Source organism: Strigops habroptila, chromosome 2, assembly GCF_004027225.2.
Source record: "Strigops habroptila isolate Jane chromosome 2, bStrHab1.2.pri, whole genome shotgun sequence".
Classification (NCBI taxonomy): domain Eukaryota; kingdom Metazoa; phylum Chordata; class Aves; order Psittaciformes; family Psittacidae; genus Strigops; species Strigops habroptila.
In genome coordinates, this window is record NC_044278.2 from 53,993,362 (window position 1) to 54,017,971 (window position 24,610).

The window sequence follows — 24,610 nt, forward strand, 5'->3', positions numbered from 1 at the left end:
GATTCACTTTTGTAATATGCTGCAAAGTACAAGTATAAGGACCTCTACAGTACTTTTGGGGCCTATATTCGACCCATGGGCAAAGCTTAGAGGATTAATTCTCAAGGGTCCCTAGCATCCTTAAATTCATGCTTTTGTGTAGTCACTTCAAAAAGTGTCACTTGTTGGTCTTTCCTTGTATGACCATAGCTTGGCCTGTCCCAGACTTCTTTATGAATGACAGGATAACGATGGAGGGAAAAAACCAAGCAAAGATGGCAGGAGGTCTGCATGGTTGAGCAAGGAGCTCCTTTCTGCAATCAGATATGAAAAGGAAGTATATAAGACATGAAAGCAGGAGCAGATGACCTAGCAGTATAGAGCTGGTTTTTGATCTCGCAGGAACAGGGTTAGAAAAGTCAAGGCCAACCTGGAGTTGAGTCTGTTAAGGGAAGTGAAGGGCAGTAAGAAAGGATCTACACGAACACCAACAGTAAAAGGAAGACTAAGGAATAACATTGCTGAATGAGGCAGGGGACTTTGTAACAAATGACAGAAAATGCTGAGATACTCAATACTTTCTTCGCTTCAGTCTTTACTAGCAACACCAGCTTCCAGAAATCCCAGGTGCCTGAGACAAGAAGGAAAGTCTGGAGCAAAGAATACTTACCCTTAGCAGAGGAGGACCCCATTAGTCTACACTTTAACAAACTGGACAAACATAAATCCATTGGGCGGCATAGAATGCATCCATGAGTGCTGACAGAGGTGGCAGATGTGAGAGATTCCTAGGAACTGGAAGAAAACAAACATCACTCCTATCTTCAAAAAGGAAAAGAAGGAGTATCAGGGAACTACAGGCTGATCAGCCTCACCTCAATCCCTGGGAAGATGATGGAGCAACCGAACCTGGAAACTATTTCCAAATACATGAAATAATGCTCAGCCAGCCTGTGGGGCTGTTTGTGGGGTCTGTTACCAAGGTTGTGAGTAAATAACATTAAATGAAAGTTACTCAAGTTGATTGTTTAGGTTTTGAGAAAACGTAAAAATAAACTGAGACAATTTACTTTGCTGAACTATGTTGTGATCAAAGACCTGTTTTACACTGCTGATGAAATAATAGGAAGGGGAATAGAGAGGAAGGAAGATAAGTCAGTAAGAGTGCTAGAGGTTGCAGCTGGCATGTGAAGCCTCCTCTGACACCTGCTGTCATGGGTGGAGGAGTTGGCAGAGGGCCAAGGGCTGTTTGTGTGGTTTGATCCAAAGTGCAAATCAAGTCAAAAGGGCTTATTTTGATTTATGTGCGTTACTTGCACTGTCCTCATCCTCTGGGTATCATATTAAGAGTATTTTCTACTTGCAGGCAAACCCACAAGCCCTGGCTGCTAATTTTCATAGAATCACAGAATGGTTTGGGTTGGAAGGGACCTTACAGGTCATCTAGTTCCAATCCCCTGCCGTGGGCAGGGACACCTTCCACTAGACCAAGTTGCTCAAAGCCCTATCCAACCCACCATTAAGTGGCCTTGAACACTGCTAGGGATATGGCAGCCACAGCTTCTCTGGGCAATCTGTGCCAGTGTCTCACCACCCTCACAGTGAAGAGCTTCTTCCCAATATTTAATCTAAAACTACCCTCCTTCACGTTAAAGCCATTCCCCCTTGTCCTATGACTACATGCCCTTGTAAAAAGCCCCTCTCTAGGTTTCTTGTAGGCCCCCTTTAGGTACTGGAAGATGCTCTCCCCTGAGCCTTCTTTTCTCCAGGCTGAACAAGCCCAACTCTTTCAGCCTGCCTTCATAGGAGAGGTGCTCCAGCATCCTGGTAATCTTCATGGCCTCCTCTGGACTCGCTCAAGCAGGTCCACATCCCTCTTGTGTTGGGAGCCCCAGTGCCTAATGCACTGCTCCAGGTATTCAACTCACCCTCACTCTTTGCATTCCCTGTTCCTGCACAAAATTATAATATTAAGATGGATCTTGTTTTCTCAGGCCAAACATTGCAATACTCCACTGCATTTGAGCCCTGTAAAGGGGGCACACAGTGGCAATGCTCTGCCCCTGTCCTCATGGGAGCAATCACCCAGAGGTTGTGGACAAGTTAATCATTTACATTCCTATAGGCAAACAGGCAGAAAAAGACCTGGAGGAAAAGAGTTCCTGTGGTTCACCGGCGGCTTTTCAGTTCATGGACTGGGATCATCCATATTTGAAAAACTCAAAATAGGTAATAAGAGTTGGCTTCCAGAAGGGAGAACCTGAGGCAAGTGTTTGGGCCAGTGTCTGCCTGCACAGGGGGAGGTCGGAAGCACCCAGGCCTTATGTCCCTCAAATGCCAAATCTGATGTTTCTCACAGCAGCAGCAAAAATAGCTCAAGAGTGCATCAGCTTTGTGCAAGCAGTTTGTTTGACCCAGTTGTTGCTTTTCATTCCCCAGGACCTCAGCCCTAGGTTTTGTTTCAAAAGTAGTAAAACAAGTAATTTTGTTTGACTTTAAAAGGCCCTCAGTATCTTAAAAGGACAAGTATCTTAAAGGGAGAGACAATTACTCAAGGTACCAAAATACCTCGTAGGAAGAAATGGTCAGTGAAAATGCACTTCTGTCACTTGAGAATTAGGCCTTGTTTTATATGCAATGTCTCAAAATCAGAACAATTATAAACCAGAAGGTATTTTAGATACCTTTTCTTTGCATGTTGTCTCCCCACACCCTTTTCCTCCAAAGAATGAACTGTCTTAAGAGGCCTGCAGTCCAGGATGTTTTACCTGTATAAAAAGCAGACCAGGACAAACTTAGTCCTATCACACTCAAGATACAGGTTCTGGAAGGAAAGACAAGACACATGTTCTGTATTTTTAACTCAAATGGGGACATGTGGGAGTTACCATGTCCTGAGGAACCAGAGTATTTTGGAGGTCTGCCTTCATTTGTTTGTATATCTCACTGGCTTCTGCAATTCTGACTGTGGAAACAGTGGGCGATTTCAGCTTTCCGTTAACTATCACCTACAACCTAGTTTAGTATTTCAGTTCTGTGGTGTTTGTTACTTTAGTTCCAGGAATTAATGCCCTTCCCCCCCCCGAAGGAACTCAATCAAAGCAGGAGCTAGACAGCTACAGTATGTGTCAGACTGTCATGCTGGGGTTTCCAAGAATCACCGAGATTTGAATAGAAGGTCTTCCTGGGACATGCAATGGGTAAGCCAGTGAAAGGAGCCAGCCCAAGAAAAGTGAACAGCCAGATCAAAACTGGTATCACAAAACCTGGTTGGAGACTTTGATGATGTGACAAAGCTGATACTGGTCTCATCTGGCAAAGAGTACTGTTGGGCCGGTGAGCATGTTAGGGAAGGCTCTGAGAGGAATGAAGATAAGCCTAAACAGAAATCATGGCAGCACATCTGGGTGTATTCTCAACTGTAATCCAGCTCCCTACCTAGTAGCATGTGCGGCAGACAAACTTCTACTCTCCCCGCCTAAGAAACTAGAGACAAAAAGTAGTCCAGGAGGTGGGGTCTCCAAAAGGCAGTATTGTGTGTGTGCCTAGGTGACTTTGAATGCAGCATGATTGAGTCATTCATCTGCCCAAGCATGCCTTTGCGTAAGAAGGTTCCTGTACTTTTTCTAATGCATGAAAAACCTTGAGGCCACCTAGGAAACAGAGAGAGGAGTTGAGGTCTACCATGTATATTGTTACCTGTTGATTTCATGGAGCAGCTTATGTTGTGTGATGATTAATGAAGGGAGAAGCTGGATTTGAAGGGAGTTGGTGTGCTTGCCTGTTTCATGTGTCTCTAGAAAAGTAAACTGTATACCTTTACCAGGATGTTAAAGGAGAAGCTAGTAAGCCCAGAGAGCACTTTTTCACTCAGGACTATCTTCCTGAACTCTTGCTGGATAAGAACAACAAGCTAGAGCCACACTGACTTGTCAGTTCAGATTAGGACCATCCTTGTGAAGTGAATCTCCAAGTTGTCCCCATGCTTCTCTTCACATGGTGGAGCCCTGGGTTCCCCTTGGGTGAGCCTAGACCACAATATGTGCTCCGGGAGGGAATCTAGCAGACTCTGTTAACAGGCATTCAGCCCATGGGGCTGGGCTGGTGCTAGTCTAGGGAAGACTCCCCGTTGTCCCCATGTGCATGAGTCTGCTGCACCAACTGCTTCACCTCACTGTTTTACTGCTTCTGCTTGCTGCACTACTAGCATAGCCCAGTTTACTTCAGACCTACAGATTCTAGGTCTTTTAGACATGATAATTTTGATTAATGCAAGATTTTAAGCTCTGCTGTTTCTGAAATAGGTTTCGTCTCAGGCAAAACACTGTTCTATTTCCCACTTCCTATGTATAATTTTAGGTATATGGACATATATAGGTATAGTGTATGTGTGTGTATATATATGTACTTCTATAGATATACAAATAATATTATGTATATGGATATATTTAGAAGCTACATCAGCATATATGTGCTCAGGTAACACAGGAGTACTTCATCCTAGTGCTACCTCTTGTATAATAGCCCCCCTACCCCTAGCAGTTATCTCTCTCTGTCACAAAAAGACCTTCAACTTCTGCCTCTGATTTAGGGACAGGAGTAGCTCAAGCCAGCTTAAGTGCACCAGGCATGTGGAGTGGCAGTACAAACATCCGCTAGTAGGAACAACTTCTGATCTGTAAGTGGGGAGGCAGGCTGTTTGTACCTCTTCTACCCTTAGTCACTGGGTACTTTGAGGTCAGTGCTTCATCCATGATATGATGTGGTCACAGCTATGTACAGCTGCCTGGTCCTCATCTGGATCAGGGCTCCTCTCACCACTGATTGATACAGATGTGAAAAGATAGAGCAAGGTGCTGACAAGAGAGATACTCATATTCTGAGAATTATTTTTTTTTTAACATAGTATGTAAAAGGTGTGCATTATGAAGTCCTGCACTTCTGATTTGTTTATAGCTAGACATATGTCATTGTTTTGTTTCCTGCAGTCATTTCCTCCAGTTCCCTCCAGCCTCTGGTATAAAGTGATCAAATAGCAAAGTCCAGAGATTACGATTACTCATCTCTTCACAGTCTGTTGTATAATTCCAACCATGAGACTCATCTTTCAAGCATGTTCAATGATCTGCACACTGGTCAACTTGGTGGCTTCTCAGTCACAATCCCCTGGTAAGTTCAAATCCCCAGATATTTATTTAAGAAATTGATACATTAGTTTTAGCAATATTTCTGTGTGTACTTTACCTCATGTGTTACAATATTAAGTAATTTTTTTGGGGTGCAAAGAATCCACCAAACAGAAATTAATATCCAGCAGAGATAGATGAAAGCAGATTCTTAAAAAATCCTGATAACAATGACGATAATAACAAATTTCTATGAAAGTTTTCTAACTAAAAATCAAGGCAGAATATGCTAAGCTTGTGTCTGTTCTTTAAGCAAGACTACTTACTGTCAAAGGCACAGGTTATAACAGACTAGACTGTGTCCAAAAAAGACTAGCCTTCACATTGAACAAAACACATACAACAGACTCCAGGTAAGACTTCAGTGCTTAGTATTCTGGAAGAATGAACACAATGGGAAAATATCCAGCAATATCTTGTGCTTAAGAAAGCATCAAGACAAAAATATAATGAAACAGCAAAATTAATAAAAACATTAAACACCTAAATATTTCATATGTTTGTCTGCAATGCCACTTACAGTTTGCCAAAGATAAATGGATTATTACAGAAATCAAACATACAGCCCACCACATATACCAATAATCTAATCTTCACTCATGTTAATTTATTACAAGTTCCCTGTCACTCATTTTATAAAGAGATAGAAGTACTTTAAAGTTAAGGTCTCATCTTATCAACTTATAATCAACTCTCTGTTCTGCTCTATGTACAGTAAGTACCATTTTTGGCAAAGCAGCACCACCTGATTCTCCAGTGTTAATTGCTCCTGTGAGTCACTGGCTTTCCTGTGACGGGACATGACTCTTCCCTGTCCTGAGATGGCAACCACCTACAGCCATGTTGTACAGGTGGCATGACTTTGTGGAAGAAAAGTTGAAAATTAGAGTTTTGATGCTTGTTAGATGCAAAGTGGTGTCATACCTAGCAATGGCCACCGATCACCTGAAAAAACCCCACACTTAGTTTGATGGGTTATAAGAATTGTGTTGTAAGAATTATGCCTTGTCTCAAAATGTCTATAAAAAACTCTATCATCTTGCTGGTTTGTTCCTTTTCTTGAAAAGAGGTTTTCTATTCAGTCTGTCCTGTGCATTTAGGTCAACAGTCTTGTGTGCAAAGAGTTACTCTTTGACCTACATGTGTTCCTATTAATAAAATGAAACTGTTCTGATAGATCAGTAGTATTAAGGGTAACCAAAGACTGTAGGCTCAGATCTAGGTCTTGCTTTCCAGTAGTTTCTATACAGTGCGCTGCGATATGTGGAAGTTCAACATGTGGTTACTTATCAGGTTTCATCAGTGTTAGGAAATCAAAAGTGGTTTTTCTTCTTTGTTATGCTTCAATGAGGTTGCAACTGTTCCAGTACATGCATGTTCCATTCTGTTATCTTTGCAGATTAACATTCTGCCCCTCCTTTTTCTCTTTTTTGTTCTGTTCCATGACATTTGGCCTTTTTACTATGTTCCCTTTCAATAGTATTTTTTCTCAGTAATTAATAAACTGTGAAAAGTGGCTTGGAGATGGAATGTACTTGCTCATATTCTTGCTCATGGTTGTGTCTGCATAATTTTTTGCTCAAGGAAAATTATTTTTTTCTCCTGTAAAAGTACTTTCTCCACACACCATAGTGGTACTTTCCACACCTCTCTGTCCGGAGAAGAGCCCAGCAGTGTTTGTGAGGTTAAAATCTTTTGTGGAGCCCTACCAATACCTGTTTGGTTTTGCCAAAGATGTGGACTTGGATAATTCTTTCTGAAGCTCATGCTTCAGAGCACTGGTATGTGTGCTACAGCACTGCAACATACTGCACACCTAGCCAAACCAGCAGGCCATCCTCAGACACAAAGTTGCTGCCACCCCTCTTTAGCCCAGGGACTGCCTATTCATAATATTTTTGACCTTTCCAGCTATCCATTATCATAATACAATGAATAATGATAAATGTGTTAGTTTGGTCTATTGTGTACCTCTAGGATCATGAATAGAAGAATGCTTTAAATAATTACAATTACCGCGGAACTGCTGGCACATTAACAGTTGACAACCAGTTAACACCCATGGTGTTACAGGTGGAATAATAAAAATTTCATTATGTTTCTCTCTATCACTTTCCATTAAGCAAATATATGAATGATTCTGACTCCAGAACTATAGGTGCATAGATACTTTTAAACAAAAAAAAAAAAGGAAAGGAAAGGAAAGGAAAGGAAAGGAAAGGAAAGGAAAGGAAAGGAAAGGAAAGGAAAGGAAAGGAAAGGAAAGGAAAGGAAAGGAAAGGAAAGGAAAGGAAGGGAAAGGAAGGGAAAGGAAAGGAAAGGAAAGGAAAGGAAAGGAAAGGAAAGGAAGGGAAAGGAAAGGAAAGGAAAGGAAAGGAAAGGAAAGGAAAGGAAAGGAAAGGAAAGGAAAGGAAAGGAAAGGAAAGGAAAGGAAAGGAAAGGAAAGGAAAGGAAAGGAAAGGAAAGGAAAGGAAAGGAAAGGAAAGGAAAGGAAAGGAAAGGAAAGGAAAGGAAAAGAAGCTAACCACCTTTCAGTTGAAGGCAAAAAAAAAAGATCATCAGAAACAAATACCTTATTTCAGATAACCTGTACATATCCTCAGAGGACTTGATGCCAATTGAATCCAAACTTTTAAAATCTCACTTGGGCTATGCATCTTTCCATGTAAAAATGTGAATTGTGCAACACATACTTGCTATAATTTGAAAGGTTGCATGCAAAGGTTTACTGAACATTTATACAAAACACAACTCATACTACATTCAAAAAGGCTACAAAACACATGAAATTAGAAAGCACAATAGCAAACTGTTCTGACTTGAGCTCTAGAAACACAGTCTTTAGTAATAAAAGATTGGTAAAGCCTTTTCTGTCCTACATAGTTAGTTAATTATGTTAAAAATTTATTTCACATGAAGTTCTTAAAAACTAGAGCACAGAAGAGAATATGTATATAGTTTATTACAATCTCTGTTCTATTTCTATTAAGTGGTTCTAGTTATTATTAAAGTATTTCATAATGTATTAGCTTTCATTTTAGTACATAAATAACTGTGGTTGCTAGAGTTTATATTTAAATGTTACAACCACAGAGTTTCAATTCATAATATGTAAGGTTCTGATCCTAGAAAAATTTATATGTTGTTAAGCTGATATGCTCTGAGTAATCCTGCTAGAGTCAAGTGGACTACTCATAGTGTGCAAAGTTAAGCCCATTAATAAATCACTGCAGGACTGGAGCCAAACTGGTATTCTTCCCTGTCATCCAAAAAACATACATTGCCAAACCCAAGATTTACTATGCATCTCTGAATTGCAGCCTCTAATAAGTAGTACAAAACCATCATACTGTAGCTGAAAAAAGAGAATAACGAGTGTTGTCCAAGGTCCAGAATGAAGTTGTGACTTTTGTTTCCTTCCAACAGGCCAGTCAGATCAGACCCTCAGGTTTTATTGGAATGTCTACTCCTTAGTGTGTGGAAATTCCGTGTGGTCCCTCTGGATTCCTTATTATTCACCTCTAGAGCCAAACTCTGATTTGTTGCAAGTTTGAAGAGATCAAGCACCTCGTTAAAGGAACTTTGTGGGATTCTGGGTTTTGATGCTTGTGTCCTTTTTGCATTGGAATTGAAGGAGGATGTCACACCCTGAGAAAGGACTTCAAGATTTGGCCTATACAGAGAGGGAAGTGAGAGTTACCACTTTACCAAAATCTCTACTTTCTCTGCTGGCAGTGTCAGAGTTGTGGGATACATAGTCATAGTCTCAAGGAGCTTCCCAAGCACCCAGAACCTACCTGAGAGGCAAATTCAGTCTAAATATTGACACCATAGTTTTTCTCAGGTATAAAAAATAGAAAGAAAGAAAGAAATCATGAGCAAATTCTGTGTGCTCCCTCTCATAATTAATGAACTGGTGTTATCTGTGTTAATTCCACCAGTTTACCTATAAACACAGTTTAACCAAATAAAAAAAAAAAAAATTATTTCTACTGCCCAGTGAGAGAAAGTTAATTCAGAAAGACTAAGAAGTACAATATTATTTTACCACTCTGAACTTGGAGGAATAAAACATAAACCACAAATGATTGCAGTATTTTGCTCTTGGAGGTATTTAAAACACGTTTCATCTCCTTTCTTCTCTTTTTTAGTGGTGTTGCCTATCTAGGTTATAAACTCTCTTTTTCCTTTTCCTCCTTTTTTTTCTGTACCTGTACAGCCCTCCTGACCAAATTGACTGAACACCTCAGAGCGATTAAGGCACTTTTTCATGGTAAATTCTGCAAGATCCTCCCAAACCTTTATCAATCATTTGACATCTGCAAGCACCTACTTTTCACCAGTAAAGTTACCTCTTTTCTTTACAATTCCCTTCAGACTTCAGGTACTAGCAGCTCTACAGTACTGAGCAACCTGAGACCAGTCTCGTAATGTAAACCCAACCCATACCAATTGCTTAAGACTAGAAATTGATGCAAGTGGATCTTTCACATCCTGGGCCAACTGCTGCAACCTCACAGCTGGAGAACAATAAGTAAAACACTGTGTGCGGAGCCCACCCTCCAAATAATGGAAAATTCACTGCTGTGTTTTTCAGTGGGGCTGCCCACGTGCCTAAGTCCAAGTGAGAGTATTGAGTTGTCACCCTTTGCCTGGTAAGGGTTCTGACACAGCCTGGATTAGTTGGCTATGACTAAGATAGGTGTCCTGGGTTCAGCTATAGCAGTCATTTTTCTCCTTCTTAGTAGCTGGTGCAGTGCTGTGTTTTTTAACTTTCAGCCTGGGAACAACGCTGATAACACCAATGTTTTTAGTTGTTGCTAAGTAATGTTTATTCCAACCAAGGACTTTCTCAGTCTCATGCTTTGCCAGGGAGGAGGGGAAGCCGGGAGGAAGCAGAGACAGGACACCTGACCCAAACTAGCCAAAGCGGTATTCCATACCGTGGCACGTCATGCCCAGTATATAAACCGGGGGAAGTTACCCGGAAGGTCTAGATCACTGCTCGGGTCGGGCTGGGTATCGGTCAGCGGGTGGTGAGCAATTGTATCTTCTCCCCTTGTTATTTCACTAATCATTATTATCGTTGGTGGTAGCAGTAGTAGTTTTGTATTATACCTTAGTTACTGGGCTGTTCTTAACCCATGGGAGTTACATTCTTTTGATTCTCCTCCCCATCCCTCTGGGAGTGGGGGGAGGAAGAAGTGGGGGAGTGAGCGAGCGGCTGCGTGGTTCCAAGTTACCAGCTGGGCTCAAACCACGACAATAGGACTCTCAGATACCCACTCTTTGTTCTGTCCTACTGGCAAGACTGCGTGCCTCTCTGTTTAGCACATAGGCTATTTGAAGTCTATTTGTCAAGCACAGGCAGATGTGTGCATAGCTCTATGCAGAGATGTTAAGCCACCTTCTGAGACTAAACTGAAGAAATTTGTTTGTGTTTGACTTAAAAATTGATTAAAAAACATGCCGTACAAACAGTATTTTGCCATCTGTCATTGTGCCAAACTATTGTGCACATAGAAACAGCAGTGTAGATTGATCTCCAAATTAATTATCCTTGAAAATATAGGATTAAGAAAGCAAGTACTCTTCCTGGTTTTATTTTCATAATTGAAGCATGGACATTAGCAGTTCTTTTTCAAAGCAATAATATCTGCAATCAGATAAATTATCAAAAGGTGGAAAGTACCTTCCTTGTTGCTTCTAAAGGGAATTGAAAGGATTCATTTATACTCATATAAATTATCTGACGACAGTACAGTTCTCCATTCACTAACATTTATGGTTTTTTTATAATGTTAATTTTATTTAAAGGTGGAGAATATGTAATTATACACTCAGGTATGCATTAAATATGTTTAACTATCTTTATAGAAAATCTAAGTCCAAGTAGTTATATGGATTTCAGCTACACTAAGAATAACACTATATAATGTACAGCACAGCTGTGCTAGAATTTAGCCCATAAAAATTAAAATGTGTTAGTTCAGTGGCAGACCAAGAATCCATTTTTAGGTATTTTGCTACCATATTTCTTGGTGGCTCTAGTTAAAGACAAGATCATCACTTACTTACATCTGCTGAGGGTACTTCCAAAGGGCTTGAGGAGTTAGGAAACAGAGGTTAGATAGGCTCTTGTAACAGAGGTAGAACCATTTTATGATAGTTTTTGAGGTTTGGAAGTTCTGGTTTTGCTTCAGTGTGTAATAATACTGACTATTCTTCAGAAAAGCACGAGAGTTTCTATTTGAGAAAATAGTATAGAACAAGTCTGCAGGCGTCAGTTAGTTAGGAGATAAAGGAGTTAGTTTCAAGTCCTTCTCTTGAGTAACAGCAGAATCTTTTTTACCAGAGCTGCATGAATCAGGGATAGCAGAGACCTGCAGCTACATCTACCCAGTGTCTCTTGGATTTCTGTCATAACTGCCTCTTGAGTGATTTTGACAAAACAACGTTACAACAAAATTACACCTATACAAAAATATTTTGACTAAAATTTTCCACTTTAAAAGTCCAGAGTGGCTTAAAATGTAGACAGCAATGAAAGCTATTTTTCTGCTAGGCAGAAATAGTCAAGCAAAAGTTTTTAGTGGTAGACACTTCATATTTGGAGACAGCAGTCTGCAAATTCTGCCCTCAAGTGATTTTTTTCCTGATACTCAAGACATATTTTCTTCATTTTTGTTCATTCAAATACATATCATTTCACATCTTATAGAATGCAAAATAAATATTTTGTCCTTCTCCTTGATATAGCATGGATTTCTAATCCTTCTGACCTCTTAATTTCTCCATTTTTCAATGTCAGATTTGTCTTCCATGCCTGACTGTGGAATCCTGATTAACACAGAATTAAAATACCCACGTCTATAGCAAGAGTTATAACAAGGAGATAGTCAGTAGAGGAAATAATACCTGCATGCATTCAGAGGACATGAAATGATCTTGCTTGTCTGTAAGGTGGAACTGGGAGAACCACGTAGATGCAGTACAACTACTTGTGCTGATCTGTTTTGGGTTCCTATGGGTCTTGACCTGGTCTTGACCTGCAGTGTTAGTCCCTGGTTTCTTACAGTAAACATTTGACAGTTTACACAGAGGCTCCCTGTGGCATTAGTTCCCAAATAGTTTTCCTTAGTAGGAAAAGCTTAGCAGGTATTATGGGGGAAAGTTGCCTTCAAGGCATAATCCCTATGCATACCTGTATCCAGGTAACTAGCCTATAATTTTTGGTCCAGGAACTGACCATAGGGTGCTCTCTGGTACTGCTGTGTGTGGTGGCTTGACCCTGGCTGGATGCCAAGTGCCCACTAAAGCTACTCTATCACTGCCCTCCTCAGCTTGATAGAGGAGAGAAAATATCACTTAAGGCTCATGGGTCGAGGTAAGGACAGGGAGAGATCACTCACCAGTCACCGCCATGGGCAAAACAGACCCGACTTGGAGAAATTAGTTTAATTTATTACCAATCAATGCAGAATAGAGTAATGAGAAATAAAGCCAAATCTTAGAACACTTTCTCCCACCCCTCCCTTGTTCCTGGGCTTTATTCTTCCAAATCCTCTCCCTCCTTCCCACCAGCAGCACCAGGGGAGAGGGGATGGGGGTTGTGGTCAGTTCATCACACATCATTGTCCACAATCATCTCTGCTGCACCTTCCTATATAGGGAAGAAATCCTCACACTTTTCATCTGCTCCAGTGTGGGGTCCTTCGCATGGCAGACAGTCCTTCATGAACTTCTCCAACGTGAGTCCTTCCCAAGAGCTGCAGTTCTTCATGAACTGCTTCAGTGTGGGTCCCTTCCATGGGTGCAGTCCTTCAGGAACAGACTCCTCCAGTGTCAGTCCCACACAGGCCACCAGTCCTGCAGCAAATCTGCTCCAGCATGGGCTCCTCTCTCCATGGGGCCACAGGTCCTGCCAGGAACCTGCTCCAGAGCAGGCTTCCCATGGAGTCATAGCCTTTTTCGGGCATCCCCCTGCTCCAGTGTGGGGTCCTCCACAGGCTGCAGGTGGAATCTAGTCCACTGTGGACCTCCATGGCTGCAAGGGACAGCCTGCCTCACCATGAGCTGCACCATGGGCTGCACCACAGGCTGCAGTGGAATCTCTGCTCCGGTGTCTGGAACACCTCCTGCCCTCCTTCTGCACTGACCTGGGTGTCTGCAGGGCTTTTCACACATTGTCACTCCTCTTTCCAGGTACAACTGCTCCTGTGCACTAATTCTTTTCCCGGTTCTTACATACGTTATTCTAGAGGTGCTACCAGCGTCACTAATGGGCTCAGCCTTGGCCAGAGACAGGCCCATCTTGAAGCTGGCTGGCATTGGCTCTATTGGACATACGGGAAGCTTCTGGCAGCTTCTCACAGAAACCGCCCATGTAGTCCCCCTGCTACCAAAACTTGGCCATGCAAACACAATAAAATAAAATAAAATGTGTGTGCTTTCATTTTGCTATTTTGAAATTCTAATTTCAATGTCTCTAGGTTATTTTACTCTCCTTCCTTGCAATTTAGATATTCTTACATCTTCTTATTTTATAATCATCTGAGTCTATTGCATACATATCTTTGAAATACTTTTTGCCTATCAATGTCAAGGGATGCTTCTCATACAGAGAATATGATTTCAGCATCTGAAATCGTATGCTGAAATCAGATGCTGAAATCATATTCTCTGTCAATGTCATGGGTAGGTTGGAAAGATGCCATCAGCACCACAATAATCAACTTCAATAATGAGAAGATGCAGATCACATGGGCATCAAGAGAACTGTTTCCTGGAATGAATGTGTCATTTTCTTATACGTGAGTATTGATAATGCCTGTTCTCTTCTTAAAGTATTTACTTTAATAGGCTGAAACATCTAAGTCCATTTGAGTCTTCTGTGAACTGTACCTGAAAATCTTTTAACATTTGTTAATCATCCAGCATAAAACCTGTTTATCTCCCCAACCTGCTACAAAACTGTACAAATCGATAAGCCTGCTGAATAGTCAGTCACAGCAGATACTATATGAAAGATTTGACCCTCTCCTATCATTGAGCTAAATGCTAATGCTAATTACACTATTGAAAGTGTTTTTCCACATAAGGGCGTATTTTCCCTGTTAACTGACGGCATTAATGACTAACAGAAATTTAATGTTTTTGTTAAAGACAGTCATAGAGCTTGACATTCCCTTTTGTTTCTGGGTGGTATATGTGACAGAACTTTTAACAGTACAATCTTGGAAACAGGTTCATGAAAGCGTCTGTTTGAGCAAGTCATTCTTTTGTTAGAAAATGAAAGAAACTTGATTATTTTAAATTGCATAGAAACACAGGTATGGAAAGTCAGTGAGGTTTGGGGAATGGATTCCCTCACACCACTATGAAATTTGCTGCTTCAAGGAACTCCATATGCAGACTTCCCTTGATAGGAGCATTAGTAAAAGAAAGAAAGAAAAGAAAGAAAGGAAAAAGAAAGAAAACCAAAAAGGACTTAACTTGTGTTAACTGGTAAGAATGTTGCACTCATCAATATTATTTCATTCATAGATTTGATGAAAACAAGCACAAAGTTTGGAAGCCATGTCCCACATATTTATTGGATCAAGATTATAATTCTGGATGTCTTTTTAAGACAGAAGGACCCACCCTTGCCATCTCTATCAGGAATAGCAATGGAAGTGAAGAGCTTTTTTCTAAAAGACTAAAATCTGATTTTTATAGTAAGTGTGTAAAATCACAACTACTTTTGTAATCCAAGTGTCTTCACTTATTCTCTAGCTGTCCTTAGTTTGAGAAGAGATCAGTTATATTGGTGTACAAAACGTTATTAGTGTGTGTAGCAAAATAACTATAGTTATTTCATATTGATTTTCATCCGTTGGGGTCACTGGTAGTTACACAGGCCTGTATGCAGCTGCAACTGAGATGATACAGTCAGATTTGCCCCAACACACTGTTTCAAAATCAGACTGGAAATACTAAAATATATGGGTGTGATTAGCTTAGTGCAGGCCTACTTAGTATTCACATCAGGAAAACAAATAAAATTAGATAGTTTCTTGTCCTAGTGCTGGCTGTGTGATCTTATATTTTCAACTTTTCATTCTTTTTTCATCTTCCATGCAATGCAAGGCAGCAAACTACTTCTTATCGAAGAGGCTGTCATAAAACCATCATCAGATGTCAACAGAAATTAGTTGAGTTGCTGTGGTAGAGTCTGACAGCATAAAAGAGACATTCTCCTACTAGTAGAGAGAAGATGTTCCTGTTTTTATTAAATTCCTCCTGCCCCCAAATACGTATTTCACATCTAGTGTGAGATTAGTTTATCAAAATCTTGTTGAATTTCACATAGTTACAGCATTTAGAATGGAAGGATTTTTTTCTGATAAAAATAATGCAGAAAATATACAATGCAGAATTATCTGGGAAAAAAGATCCAAATACATTATCAGCATTTATTAATAATGTTTTAGTAAAAGGGATGAAACAAAAACCTGTCATGGCATCTAACTTTGAGAATATTTTTTTATCTCATAATTTTGCCAATATCTGCTAAATTATGGAAAGCTGCAGCCTGATTCTCAAATTTTGGCTATTAAACATGCATTGATAGAAAAATTAATTTCAAAACGGTTAGGTAACAAACCACAAATATCAAGGCTAAGGCTTAAGTCTTTAAATTAGGAAGGCAGAATTGTCATAATACAAAAAGGAAACTAGCAGGATTGAGAGAGCAGGTAACACTCTTCTCACCCCTTTATTTTCTGCTACTGAAGATGACCAGCTACACAGATCAAACCATTGCATGCTCTTCGGCCCATCTGAAAATAGTGAGGGGTAGATTCAGTTGTGCACAAATAAGCACACAGTGCTTTCTGCAGATGCCCCACTGTATCCCACATAGCCTCCAGCAGCTGCACAAGTGCGTCCTGTAGGTTTTATGGTACTGAATTTGTCAGTCCTTTTCCAGTGAAGAAGCCTCTTTCTTCCTCTTGAATACAGGGAGTATGAGGAGACTCTAGTTCTTCCTTATGTACTTGCAGTAGATTCCTGACATGAGATAATATCTACCTTTGAATGTGGCACCTTGAATTGTGAGCAGTGTCACCATGTCAAACTCTGTTTTGATGTTTAATAATCAGGTCAGCTACAAAAGTGCGTCCTGCAAGAAGAAAGACCACCTTCTTTGCTTAGTACTCAGGGAAACACTGAGACAAAGAGTAACTATAATTATAACTGCAAAATACTTCTTTTTAGGAGACTATAGCAAAATTCATTTCTCTCTTCTTAGTAAAGCCCAATCGACCAGAAAATGTGACCTTCTTCTGGAAAGAGGACACTGTTACTGTAAGCTGTAATAAACCAGAGAGAGCTGTGAAGTGCTTGAGACTTGAGCTTCAATACAAAAGCAAATTTGACAAACAGTGGCAAGTGAGTTGGATATGACATTTTTAGTCAACATTGGAAGGGAAGTAACATCTCCAGAGAATTTAAAATAGAGTTGTTTTCAAATTGTTCTCCCATCCTATACTTTGAAATATTACTAGTAGCAGAAAACAGTTGGATTTTTAGGAACCTGGATTGCTGTCATGCCAGAAATAATTTATTTTGTGAGTTATATCTAGTTGCTACCCGAAGAGCTGAGGAAAATCTAAGGAAAAATCATACATTCAGAATAGAAGAGTTTTTGGAAGAAAAACAGAATGCAGAGTAGAGAAAAGAAGAGAGAAGAAAAAAAACCTCAACAAATAGAATGAAAGAAAAGCGAAGACAGAATTTTTATTTATTCTAAAGTTAGCTGTTAAGTATTTCAAATATTATTTAACTGACTTAAGCCTTTCCATTCTCAAATATAACTTGTAAATATTTTGTGAAGTGTCTTTGCATATTGTAAATATGCAACTGTAACATAGTGCACTAAGTAATGATTGTTGACCTCCAACTCAATATCAGACAATAAGGAAGGGATATGAATAGTGAAGTCAGTCAAGGAACAGAATTTCTCAAAACTCTGAGAAGTTAAAATTCAGTTCTGAGGTTTTGGGTTGGCCTACCCTTTATCCTAGTTGTGACCATGACTGGGTATAGTATTCTGAAGCACCATCTTGAAAACCAGAAATAACAATGATACGCCTTCCTTCTCAGTCCAGAACTTCTAAGTGTTGCAGTGTTGGAGAGCAAGGCTTTGATCCAAGGAAATGCTACTCTTTCCGGGTCAGACTGAAGAGACTAGTACCCTACTGCAACGTAGTTAATTACAGCAGTGACTGGGAAGCTGAAACATTTTGGATGAATGGCACGTTATTAGGTAACAGCTGTGCTACATTCATATATTGTCTAAGTACAAATGCGGAAGGGGTGACTGCAGGTTGGGGTGCTGGGAACATGCAGCAAATTAATGTTGCATGGTTGTGCTCCATCTTTTGTTATCGAAGAAAGTTCATGTGAATGTCTAATTGCCCACATTTAAATCATGTCCATTTTGATCCTGGTGGCCCATAACGCTATCAATTTAAGCCATAATCAGCAAAGTTGAGTATCATTATTTGTGTTACAATAGTGCCTAGGGCCCACCAATGACAGAGATGTGATGCATGGTGTGTGTAGGGGGGTGTCCACATAAAATGTGTAAACATCAAACCTGAACCCTGAAAAAGCCCTTGAAGCCCCAATTTGAAGGCAATTTGTTTTGAAAGTACATCCAGTTGAACTACAGGACCATGGGAGTCTGATGCTCATATCTGCATCCCAGCACATTCGTATCATATCAGCTAAGCACAAAATGTCACCCACTAGGCTTTATCAAAACTACCAGATGTCCAGTGTACCCAGATCTGAGCTCTCACATATGCAGCACGCTATTAGCTCACCTGAAGAAAATCTATACACACAAAGCTGGGATGAAATCCTGCAGCTTAAGTATATGTAGCCTGTGCACTAGTAGTAGGTACAGTGCTGACCTCCAGAGAAGTATCCTTCACCATGCGAATGGTGAACCTGCAAGCATGTCCTCCGGCATGGTGGCAAATGCAAGCCAGAAATCAGAAGATGATGTCTCCCTGTGCACCTTCTGAGAGGCACACACACAAAAGCCCTACCTGGACCGTTCAACCAGTGGCTGCCAGCAGGTAACTGCAAGGAAGGGTAGCGCAAAGAAGGCAGACTAATTGTTCAGTCACTCTGGGTGCCTCTGGATCTGAAGTGACATTGGCACAGACCCTCCACTGGGTCTTCCTTCTAGAGGAAGCTCTGAACAAAGCTGGTTTCAAGAAATTTCATAGACTCTGAATACCTTACTTGGGGATCACAACTTTTTTTGTGGCTTTCTGGCAAGCTGAACAAAGTAGGCAGATGGAACAGGCTGGACAGTTGCTTTTGGCTAGTAGGCAAAATACTAGTTTTTATAGTAGTTATGTGGAGAGCAGAAGGTCAGTAGTAGGAGGTAGAGTTTTGAGGTGGCATTACAGAAACTTCAGGATAAACACAGAGAATGCTAAAAAGTGCACAAATGTGTTAATTTTATATACCTGTGTATTAGATGATATCCTGCTATCAGTTACTTTCTGGGTATTGGCACTTGTGGTTTGCTGGCTTTCTGTTTGCTAAGATAGATAGGGGAGATGTTGTTTGTTTGTTTGGTTTATCTTGGAAAATAAGACTTTAAGGTTACGTGTAAAATCTCACTTGCAGCATTGGTGATTGTGAATAGGTGTATGCAATATAGATCTTAGCACAAAGCTGCTGTATCACTATCAATGCAATGTGATGAAGATGAGAAGAAACATTCGATTCATTCATAACACATCTACTCCTTGCCTGTAAGCCTGCTCCTTTGTTCTAAACCAGGTCAATTTAGATAAATAAAACCACAATTTTCTTTTGTTGCAAGATTTGGCAAATGATGGCTTTTCAGTTTCAATTGAACAATTTAACTTGTCTTGCTTCTGAAAACCTTTTATTTCTGTTTTGTTTTGTTTTAAGGACAGTCAATATTCTAGCATGATTAGAAACACTGTTAAAGAAAAAATAACTTTTTCACATACTCTTTTTGTGATTATTCTTAGATTCATGTAATGATGATATAAAATCTCCGTCAAACACATTAATTGTGTTAAGTTGTTTGCTGGCGGTACTTCTAATGATGCTTATCCTCTTGATTCTTCTGTGTAAATGGCAGAGGTAAATATAATTTTATTGGTTACAACTAAATAACCATGTCATAACAACAGAGCTATCATTCAGGATTAAGTCTCTTAGCACTCAAAATTCTTATCTGATAGATAATGCATCCTGGCCTTCCAAAACCCGAGCACTTAAATTTTCAAAAACTGGGTGACTGTTAGAAGACAATGTTTCAGAACAAAATTCTGTCTCTTCCATTTAATTTCTTCTCTTTTTTAGAAATCTCATTAAATCCTGAGAAGCCGATTAATTTGGTTATTTCTTATGAACTGACATTCTTTTGTACAACTCTCATAAGACTCAATGTCTGTCGTAGGCTGAAGTAAGCTTCAATGCATTCGACTTTAATAAGACTGTATCAATATTTGGATTTACAGTTGGATGACTGTGTTCAGGTTTAGAATCTACACTTAAAAAAAAACCCCGAACCAAAACAATCACCCACCAAACAACAAAAAACCCTGCAAGGGCCCCAGATTTGGCCTTTTTGAGAGAAAAGAAAACCAAAAACAAAGGCCAAAAATCCCCTATCTTCAGAGTTGAAAATATGTTGGACCCTGGTAAACTCTTCAAATCATAAATTGAGTTTTTTCTCCTATAATTCTATGTTTCATGTTTATGTTTGTGTTCACTAAGTCAGCCAATGCAGTTCGCTGCTGCATCAAGTTCATATCTAGGGGAATGTGGCCAGGGAACGTGAAGCACTGACTACTGCATGGAGCAGAATGGCACTTGCTGGCTAGTTGGAAGTTTGTATATAGATCAGATTTTACTAGGATGGGGTTGGTTGAAAATCTAGCAGAACAAACACTCTTAGCCTCATGGTTTTATCATACTGTTATAACTGCTTTTTGAGTCTAAAACACATTGGAAAGAAAACAAGCCTAGAGTATTGTCATATAAAACATATTTGTGGCTACAGAAATGTGCTAAAGTAGATTTTTGTATGAATGACTACCCTATAACAAAAAGTCGATTTGTATTTTACTTTCCTCTTTGCAGGCTTCAGAAGTCAGTCATGCCTTCTATACCAGATCCAAAATACATATTCGATGATCTCTTCAGTGACCATAATGGAAACTTCCAGGTAAACATTGCCATCCTAGCAAGGCTGTAATCTCTACATTGTTGAGAATAATTTAAAAGTAGCTACTGATACTTGCTCCACACAGATATAATCACACTCTCTGACCAAAGAGAAAAGCCCTTCCCCTCATGTGACATCACCAAAAGGATCCAGAGAGCAAATAGCAGAGCTCATACAATCAGTGTAGTTCTGCTTTATGTTTGTGAAGTGCTGTGAGACTTAATGCTGAACCAGTTTTGGCACTCATGCCTTTGGAGGCGTGAATAAGAAGCATCCTCTCTTAGCCACAGAGGTGTATGGATGCTAAACCTTTAGACACAAAAAAGATGTCAAATGTATGGACCGCAGTTTTTGCTTTAACTTTCTTGCTGTTCTTGAGTTCATTGCATGGCATATGTGATATATTTTTCTGTATTAATTGGTCTGTCTTTTTCTTAATTACTATTAACTTTCCTCTGAGTGGAGACAGGTCAAATATTTACATTTTTAAACCCAATGACAATATCGAAGAGCAGTAATAACGATTCAGTGCAAAATGAAACTTTCTATATATAAGATAGCTTTAAACTGAGACTGAAGAAGAAAGAATGAAATGCAAATTAATACTGAAGTTTTAATACAGAAATGCTATGTTGCTTAAATCTCCATGTAAACTCAATCTTAACTCAGATGAAGTCAGGACGTGGGTCAAAGAATGCATGAGTCCATCAAGGAGGGAACACTGGGTATTTTACACATTTGAGGTTTCTTAAAGGCCCTGATTAAATATGAAGTTGTATTTAATGCAGTCTTGATAACAAGTAGGAGTTTATATGCATTTGTGGAATCCTGTTTGCTTTCCTGTTATTCTGCTTTTCTTCCATCCTGCTATATTGTCTATATTGCTTCCTTTTAATCTTCTCTATTATGGCTTATCCTGTAAAGATGCCATAACTAAAGGAAAATCAGTGTTTGTACAGCCAGATTTTTTTTGATTGATATCTCAGTCCCTGCCAACATCAACATTTTCATTTTTCTAGGAATGGATAGATAAAACTGATCATGCCGTGGTGCAAACCAAGCTGGAATATGAAGAGCCAGAGTGCATCACTGAAGCAGAAAGCCCACAGGATGACCAGAAGAACAGTGACAAACAGGGACCTCGAGAAAAAATCTTCACTTTTTCAGGAGCAGCTGAAAATAATGACCACAAAGAAGCTCATATTGCCTGTCTGATGCCAATGTCCAACACTATAGCTTCTTTTGCTGGCTTCCAGATTTTAATGAATGATGACATGTATGTGACATTATAAAATCTGCATAATGCAGAAATTATTAAGAAATTATATGAAAGATCCTGATGAGCTTAGAGGTGTGGCTCAATAGAAAAGGTTGTCATGAGTAGATTCACATCAAGAAAGACTGTGTTATCTGGTTTCACATCTGCACTTTCCCAACACTTAAGATCATTTGGTCAGGCTCAGTGTTTGAAATAAACTCCTAATAATTTACAGAGTTAAGGTTTTTTGTTCTAACTGAGGTTTCTCTCTAAAAGTAAACAGAGCCACATTTTCTTGTGATGGACAGGAGAGAACAGGAGCTCCTCTGTAATACATGTTCACAGAGCTGAGACTCAGTCCTTGTGCTTATGGAATATGTAGAGCAATGCAAACTTAACTGTTATTCTTTCCCAGTGATAGAGAAAATAAAGGGATTTTCCTGCTAATGGTCTCTGTCTCATGAAGACTGGACCATAACCTGCCCATTTGCACAGTGATAGGATACAGTGATAGGATTGCAGTGATAGGATACTCCTTAGACTAGAAGTGCTTGCTTTTGTAAGCTGCTTCTCCCACTGTGATCTTTGCGCTGCACTGCAGGCATCAAAGGTTTTATAAAGAGGAAGAATAAGCCCCATGTCTAAGAAGATAAGGATGAAGATGAACCGTACTGAGTCACATTTTATCCTGCAAGTAGGCAGTTTATTCCACAACAGCAGGGTTTCACAGGCCTCCTCTGAGGTAAGGACCCCAGTATCTTATAGTCTTTGTATGACTAAGCAACTTCTTCTAGAAAGCTAAAGTTCATTTTGATCAATATTTATGTTTAAGTGAGTTGCATTTATTTAAAACTGGGTTTTAGTGCAATCAGCAGCTGTAGACCCAAATTAGCATTTCTCATTCATATTCCATATACCGGCCTTTTGTTCTCAAACTATGTTTTGAAGTTTTCTAAAAATACTATCTTTTGAAATATGCTTAATGTTAAATTTAAAATGAGATATACTAATCAATTACATCTTAGAAAAAAATCTTGACTAGTCTGAGTTTCCCTCTATCATTTAGGTTACATGATAATTGAACACAAATTGTGTAAAAAAGTTTAAGTGCTAAAAGCATCTATGATATGGCTAAGGTCTTGTAGATGTGCTGTGATTATATGTGAATTAGCCCCAGTTAGTTACCTGTCATTTACCTATTTATCAGTCAATCATTAAATTACTTTATCAGTTGATTAAGCTTTGCCAATTGCATACTTTCATTGACTAATTTTCAGTGTAACTTGGAAATTGCATGTATCAGAAAATTATACTGATTAGCATATTTTTAATTCCATCTTTAAAACACTTCAACTCCAGAACTCTTTGAGAATAGTGAACAGTAATATGGATCATTAGGTCTCAAAATCTGTTTCTAGGTGACCCAGTGTTCTGTACTAGATAAAATCCAGAAATTTTCTGGCCAATATCTATGAAACTTAGCTGGAAGCATAGATCAAGCAAATTCCCTAAGTTTCTCTTGACATTCCCCCTGATTTGGTTGTTCATTAACAAAATTAACATGCTAACAAAGGATTTCCAATAATCCTGAAAATGTCTCTGCCTTTTCCTACCTAGAACAGGTGCGTTCAAGTTTTTTGGGGTCTTTTTTACAGCTCAGATTTCTGGAAATATTTTATAAAGATAACCATGCAAAGTTTTGATAGCATTGTAAGAATGCAATGGATTTTAAACTACTTTAAGCTGCATACAATTTGATGAGCAGAATTTAGCTTAGCTCTTCTCATCTGGTATAAATTGACATTACTGCATGAAAACCAAGTAAGTTGCAGTGATTTGCAACAAACGAGAACCTGTTCCAGTAATGGTTCAAACAACAGTGGTAAGTAAAACCGAGAATGCATTGCTTAGTTACTTCATGTTTGAACCATGCATATATATGGTTGTCTACAGAGCTAGCTAAATACCTTAATTAAACCACTTTCTGCTGAGCAAATAATCTGCTGTCTGAACTCAAAATGTTTTACCATATTTTCCTGAAATTTTACTGTGGAAAAAAAATAAAAAAGAAGAAAGTCATGTTGAAGTGTGTTGTGTAAGCAACGTTATTGAACTGAAATGGTACAGTTATTTAAGTTTTTAGTACAAACTATTATTATATCTTGTATTATATTTTATAAAGGTTCTTTTTGTGAATGTATACAACCATATTCACATTTTATATAACCGACTAGAAATAAAACAAATACAAACCCCACATAACTCAAATATTTATTTTAAAAACATCCCCTTATGAAGAAAATAAAACACTGGGAATTGTTAAAATGCAAATCAAAGCATTTTTTCCTCAGAAACTTCCATTCTTGACGAATTCTAGAAAAATGTCTACAGAATGATGAAGAGCACAATTTAAGCAGAAGAATTGCCGAGGTAAGTATCTCCAGAGAGGACGCCTTTAACACCGGAGCGGGGGGAAGCACAGCGTCCCGGAGCCTCAGTTCGGAGCGGCAAGAGCGACCGAGGGAGCCTCAAGTCCCCGACAGGGCTTGCCCAGGAGCCGGCAGCTCAGCTGACGCGAGCAGCTGACTCACAGGGGGCGGCGCCAGGAGTGACGGCACCAGCCCTCAGTGGGGAAAAACGCACCCCAGGGAGCGCGCGGAACAGGGCGGGCGAACAGGGCGTGGCACGTCAGTCAGGGCGTGCGGGCAGCGAGCGGGATGGTGGGCCCTCGCCTCAGGAGCAGGGCCCGCTCTGGGAGCTCTGCCCCGGCGGTGGCCAGCGTAGGCACCCAGACACAGCCGGTGAGAGGGGGGGCTGCGGCGCAGACCTCGGAGTGTAGAAAGTGCCTCGGCCTTTGAGGCGAGGGTGCACAATGGGCAGGGCTGCACTCGGTGTGCCTTGGTGGAGGTCCTCCTG

At 39.8% G+C, this 24,610-nt stretch overlaps 1 protein-coding gene across 1 annotated transcript; it reads left to right on the forward strand.

Annotated features, from left to right (window-relative positions):
• Positions 1–5,057: 5,057 nt before the first annotated feature.
• On the forward strand, positions 5,058–21,728 carry CRLF2 (cytokine receptor like factor 2). The gene is made up of 8 exons (XM_030476696.1): positions 5,058–5,148; positions 13,867–13,978; positions 14,712–14,884; positions 16,459–16,598; positions 17,313–17,475; positions 19,232–19,346; positions 20,352–20,436; positions 21,456–21,728. The coding sequence occupies exons 1-8, from the start codon at positions 5,073–5,075 to the stop codon at positions 21,726–21,728; spliced, it is 1,137 nt and encodes a 378-aa protein (XP_030332556.1). The 5' UTR covers positions 5,058–5,072.
• Positions 21,729–24,610: the final 2,882 nt, after the last annotated feature.